General features: G+C 45.3%; 1 protein-coding gene across 1 annotated transcript; it reads right to left on the reverse strand.

Moving 5' to 3' along the window:
- Positions 1-455: 455 nt before the first annotated feature.
- LOC104441633 (protein KINESIN LIGHT CHAIN-RELATED 1) lies at positions 456-4634 on the reverse strand. The gene is given in 4 exon segments (XM_010054794.3): positions 456-963; positions 1694-2602; positions 3668-4287; positions 4290-4634. Coding segments are annotated over 4 exon segments (1830 nt in total). The 5' UTR covers positions 4356-4634; the 3' UTR covers positions 456-728.
- Positions 4635-6501: the final 1867 nt, after the last annotated feature.

The raw sequence follows: 6501 nt of genomic DNA on the forward strand, positions 1-6501 counted from the left end.
ACTGATTAAGAGAGTGGATGATTGCCCTGGATGACTTCACCCGAAAAAAGAAGAAATAATATGCCCTTTATGACAACTATAATGTATATCTCATAATAAGTGAGGCAACTTGATGATGCATTGACCAAAGATTTATGTGCCACGCGAAGTTCCACATCAATGGAAGAGGACCATTCAAAGTGAGTGGCAAAGCTCAGGAACAATCTTGTATTCATTCACGCATAAATATATTTGTTCCTATCGCACAGCACGGCACGCATCCTTTCATTCGACTGAAGCAAATCAGAATGGCAATTTTCACTTTTGGGAATCCTACACTCTTGATCTCTACAATGCCTTCTCTTGCCAAGGTACACTGACATCAACTACATTTTGCAGTTCGACTTCGACCAAACCATCAGATACCGAAAAATCAGAAAGGGATACAAGTTATGACAAGCAAATCAAAACAAATGGGAAAAAAAAAATGCAATCGAGAGAAGCGAGCAAAGAGCACATTGAAATGTACACAACCGACTGACCATTCCCCTTCTCAGTCGAAAAATCCAAGATCACAACACACATCAGTGCCAAATAACGATTAAAGAAGAAAGAAATGAAAGATTTGAAGCCAAAGAAAACACGGAAACTTGCCCGGGCAATGCTACTAACTCTATACATGATCTTCTATGTTACAGGATGTGCGTATCTCAAATCGTGGATTGATGCGGATAATTAGTACTGCCTGCTTATATTCTAAAGCCCAAGCCAGGCCACCTCTTGGTACCTTCTTTCTTCGTCCTCTTCGAGTTGGGGTCGATGAGGTTCTCTAGAGATTTGGCTTTTCTATTGCGAGACCTTCCAGCTTCTTTAAGCAGTTCAGCTAATCTACCCTTCTCGTCTTCAAAATCAGGATTAGCTATGCCAAGCTTTTCCTCTCTCAATTTGAGCACGTACTCCAAGATTTCAATTGCATCCTCAACTCTGTAAATGGGGTAACAAAGTCAGTATAATATCAGAAAAATCGCAATTAAAGCTTGCTAACAGTTTATACTGGAATTCACAATCAGTGTGAACAACCACAATTCAACTGAAATCGGTCCACAAGAGAAGCGAGACTGTTACATAAAGCAGCCTCAGTAAAGAGTATGCAAATAGATGAAAAACAAGTAATACTAATGCAGTGAAATGTTGAACTTGGCATGTGACCTGATTTGCTGCAAGTATGCTAAAGATTAATCAATACGAGATGGATTAATTCTAAAATCTTCTCTTGGGAACGTGATATGGAAAGTGAAAACAGAAACAGGAGACATCACAGTTTTGCTCGTGCATTTCATAAAAAATGGAGATAGAGAAAAGAGGAAAGTAGCACATAGCATACAAAGCTGTGACCCTAAATAAAACACAGACAAGATCTAATAACCATTAGAGAGATAGCCAATTCCCCAATAACTGAAGATATAATTACAGACCAAACACCTCAGAATTGATTTCAAAGAAGTTAATTTAAACACTTAGTCAACCGATCTCATGACAACATGACAATATGGCCACATGTATCGCTTTGGGTGGGCAATCCTCTGACTTCCCCATTTAATAGTCTAAGTCAAAATTGACAGAGCATATATATATACATATATATGGAGGGAGGGAGGGAGGGAGGGAGGGAGAGAGTGAGAAAGTAATTTGCAGTTTCCAAAAGAAAAAGTACCTTCCCATTGCATCATAAGTTGCGGCAAGATTGCTATACACTCCAAGTGTATCCTGATGACAAGGGCCACACTCTTGTTCAAGAATACTCCTTGCTTCTTCAAACAATTCAGCAGCCTCGTCAATCTTGAACAACTGCACACAAGCTAATCCCATCTGGTTCAATACAACCCCAAAGAAGGCCGACTTCCTCTCCCCACTGGCCCTCAGTTTAGTCACTGCATTTTCAAAGGAGTTCCGTGCTTCTTCATACCTCCCAATCATGTAAAACATCACTCCCATTCTTGCCTCTATTCCTGCAATAGTGCTCTGCTGTCCTGGCTTGTCCTCCAACAATTTCATAGCCTTCTGCAAGAGCTTAAGCGCCTCCTCAGGCTCATCCACAGACTCATAAATTGCTGAAATTTCAGTCAACCCACAAGCAATTTCTTCTGCTGTAGTTCCAGGCACGGGTTTGGAATAAATTCGAAGGGCATTTTCGCAATAAGATTTAGACTCACGCAGTTTTCCTGTCCGATGGTACAGATCTGCTAGACGTACATAAACAGAGGCGACTGAAGGGTGGCTGTCGCCTTTTGATGATTTAAAAACAGTGAGGGCCTTCTGGTAAGAAAAAACAGCCTCGTCAAAACGACAAAGGGAAAGGTAAATGTTGCCGATGCTGACATCGATTGCAGCAACCTCATTGTCCTGCCCATTTGCAATCATTGCCATGCTGGCAAGGACAAGATGCTCGAGAGCAGACTCATAGTCTCCCTTCGCCTCACATATTAGAGCCATGAGCCGGCGATCAGCTGCTTCTTCAAGAGATGCTGGTTCACTATGCGCCCGATGGATTTCAAGAGTTTTCTTGGACAACTCTTCTGCTTTATCAAACTGCATTGCTTGGACATGGGCCTCAGCTAAGTACCTGCAGTTTATGAGTGCCGAGACATTTGAGATGTGTCCATGATAATGAAAAGCAAAAAGGTAAAATTTACGGGACAGTGACCATATCTACGCACTCCAACTCAATCTTGGGCAGTCAGAATATACCAGAAAGTTTGACCAAAGAAAAGAAAATCAACAAAAGTTTCTATTTTTTGATCCATGAAGAGAAAATTTCCTCAGAAGCCAATCTATTTCGGCAATGTTCATGAGATGAGGCAAAGTACACAGAAATACTTCAACTGAAATTTTTTTCCAATATTTTTAGCAGAAGACCAGATAAAGAGCGAGTGTCATTTCAACAAGTATGGAGCGGCATGGAAAACAATGCAAGAGAACATCAGTAGTTGCTTGCCACAAACAGTTCCTCTGGAGCCACACCAAAGACTGGAAACGGAGAACAGATACAGAGCTCAGGTCAGAAATTAACTACTCCTGGGATATAGCCAGGTAAAGATCTCTGGAGAAGACAATTTTTTCAAAATTAAAGTTAAAAGTAGAAGGCAATGGAGGTTCTCATATCTAATCAATGACATTTGCTAGAAGATGGTAGTTTTTTCTTCACCGGAGTTCATTTCCACATCAGACCGCAAGCAGCTAATGTATTTCGAAGTTCAGGGCAGCTAATAATCGATCATTGAAGTTAATCCCGCAGTTACCTCAATGCTCATACCAAGTTCCCCAAATTACTAACCGGAAACTGAAGGGTTCCAACAAAACCACAATACGAGCATATCTAACCTATGGTGTCGTGTACATCGATGATTTTTCAGCACTCCACGGATCCAATCCAAGTCACACAACCCAAAGGCGACATTTTTCGGCTAAAATTCAGAACCCAGTTCGGATCACGCTTCAGTCATACATTCCCTAAGGTTGCTAATTGCAACTCCCTAGTAACCTATGCTAATTGCAACTCCCTAGTAACCTACGCGCATAAAACCATAAGGGAAGCGAGAACTTTCCAAAATCCACATATACCTGCAAGTCTGAGAAAGACAGACAAAAGGGAAACGAAAATCTAGGAAATCAAACCACCGGAACACACCTGCAAGTCTCGCCCACTCTCGGATCTGTCTCCCCAAGTGCCTCGATCTGTATCTTCAGCCCTTGCTCGTAGCACCCGATGGACCGATCGACCAGACCGAGCATCGAGAACGTGTCCCCCAGCTGCATATACCCGGAGAAAGAGGCGAGCGCGTGGTCGGGGCCGCGCCCGGGCTCGGGGACTTGGATCGCGCGCTCCAGCGCCGGGACGGCCTCCTCGAACCGGCCCAAGCTGCAGTAGATCGCCGCCAGCACGTGGAGGCTCATGGCCAGGTCGAGGCTGGGCTCGCCGTCCGCGGTGCACCGCTCGAACGACTTGGACGCCCGGATCGCGTAGTCGAGGGCCTTGGCGGGGCCGTCGCCGGAGGCGATGGTGTCCCGCGCGAGCTTGAGGAGGAAGGGCCCGAGATCCGGGTTGTCGAGCGACGCATCGGGCGGGACTCCGGCGCCGGCGCCGGCGGCGGACCCGGGCGACTCCGGCGGGGGCTTCCGGGGCGAGAACTTGGAGCGGGACGGGGAGGGGGAGGGGGCTTCTTGGGGAGCGGGGAGGCGGGCTTGGGAGGGGTCGGGGCCTGGGCCTGGATCGGGTTCGGGTTCGGGGCCGGGTCGGATCTCGGGGAGGCGTCGGGGAGGGAGATGCGCGGGGCCGGCGCGTCGGGCGGGGTTTTGACGGAGACGAGGCCAGGCATGGCGGCGGCGGCGGCGGCGGCGGCGGCGGGGGAGAGAGGATTGCTGGGTTCTAGTTTCGTGGGATTTGAGGTAACGCAGAAACTGATTGCTAGAGAGAGAGAGAGAGAGAATTAATTGAAGAGGTGGAAATTACGACTGGCCACCACTCTCAACCACTGTCGATAAGCTCTCTCTCGTCGGTGCGTGAACTGGATTGGGAGCGTGCGTTGTAGAGAGAGAGACTGTAGATCCAGATCAGCTGCAGCTTCAGCTCCCTCTCTTTCGCTGCTTCTTCTTCCTCGTCCGGGAGAGAGAGAGAGAGAGAGAGGGGTGCGAAGTGGGAAGATTCGCGCTGATGGGGGGGTAAAATGGTAAATTGGGGATTGACTTTGGTTGTTAGCTTAGAGAGAGAGAGAGAGGGGCATCTTCCTGTTGTTAGGTAGGCCCATGTGTCCTGTTGCTTCGATGGTGGTTACTCCTCTCTCTTTCTCTCTCCTCCTCCCTCTTTTTTTTTTTTTAATTCATTTATTTTGTTTTGGCCCGTTCCCTTTATATTCCGATTGATTTTTTTTTTTTTTTTTGGGTATTTCATTTAATTCCTTTTATTTGCACAGCCGTCCCTCGTGAGCCGTGATTACATACGGTGGTTGCGGCGGCTGCGGCGTGGCCGCGGGGCGAGTCCTCCGCCGTCGTCGTCGTCTCACCTTTTGCGACCGTTACCGATGATGTCTCGCCCTTTTGCCACCTCAGAATCGGTGGGACGGTGGACCCCACCCCTGCCCTCCCCTTAATGTAATCCCCAGGTCCTCCCGCTTTTCTTCGCTTTCGTACGTTGCGTAACTCATGCATTATTTATAAGTATGTGCACCTGTCCGAATCTCCGACTCGACGCCCCCCCCCCCCCAAATTGGATTTATGAATTTAAAAATCGTCTGTCATAATGATAATAATAGGGACACCTTCCAAAGTCTCGCATTGATTGAGCTCGTCGCTGTTAATGTTCGACCAGCGTTTGTGAGGTCGGAGTCTTGCATCTCTAATAAATTCGATAAGATCCGACGACCTATTTCGGGTATGACGAGATTTATGACAACGAAAATCTTAGCTTCTTAGAAATCTCCATAAATAGAAATTTGCAATGACAAAAAAGCATTTAGAGTTTATTGGAAAGTATTTTCAAATGTCATTTTTTTTTCTTCGATCCGTGTCAATTAAGGGCACGTATTGTTCTTAAGATAATTTAAAGATAATAGCATTACCATTGAGAAACCAAATCGATTCTACTTTTATCTAATTCGTTGATAACCATCTCGAGACCATCTCACATTGCAAAGAATCCTAAATGGGTCCTACGTGCATTCTCTTTACGGAGTTAATTAACTAAATTACACAAGAATTACTTAATTTGAATTTTATTTTAAGCAAAAATAGAAAAAAGAGCAAGGGTATAATGAAACCGTCATGATCAATCGAGCATATAGGTGCAAGTGGCATCCCAAAAAGGACCCCACGAAAATGGTTGGAACGGGCTGGACCTACAAAAGGAGAGGCATCGAAGCATTCCAAAGCAATTGAAGGCAACGTGCAGCGTTCCATTAGCATTATTAAACCATGCCTCCCCGCAATAAATGTAAATTCTTAAATTAAGGAAAAAGGTTGGGCGATAATCATTGCGTGCCTTGATCTTCACGTTACCGATTTTATCCCCTCGAGTTCCATCCAATTTTCAAGAGCTTAGGTTAGCAACCCCGCTGGAAATCCACACGTAATGCAACACCCATCACGCCCCTGATTGCACAATAATTAGAGTCTAGAATAGGCAGATTTGGTGGATCGTGTACACAAGACACTTAAGAGCCGAATGAGTCAAGATCAGCTCCTCGGAAAGTATTTTTGGCCTATTGACATGTGTTGCTTATTTAGCACGATTCTCAAGAACTTAGGAAAGGAAGGCCCGAAGGCAAGAATGACATCATATATATAATTTTAATGTAATGTTTGCTGCATAGCCATGAAATGGTGTAGTCTATTAGTGAACGGTTGTGGTTTTCCTCCATTCTTGGTTTCTTCTAATCATGTCTCTTGATCGACGGACCAAGAATCGAGGACATCTACCACATTTACGCTTTCAAAGTATAGATGTAGGTGATGTACATATTTGTAACC

This window comes from Eucalyptus grandis, chromosome 4, assembly GCF_016545825.1.
Source record: "Eucalyptus grandis isolate ANBG69807.140 chromosome 4, ASM1654582v1, whole genome shotgun sequence".
NCBI classification, from domain to species: domain Eukaryota; kingdom Viridiplantae; phylum Streptophyta; class Magnoliopsida; order Myrtales; family Myrtaceae; genus Eucalyptus; species Eucalyptus grandis.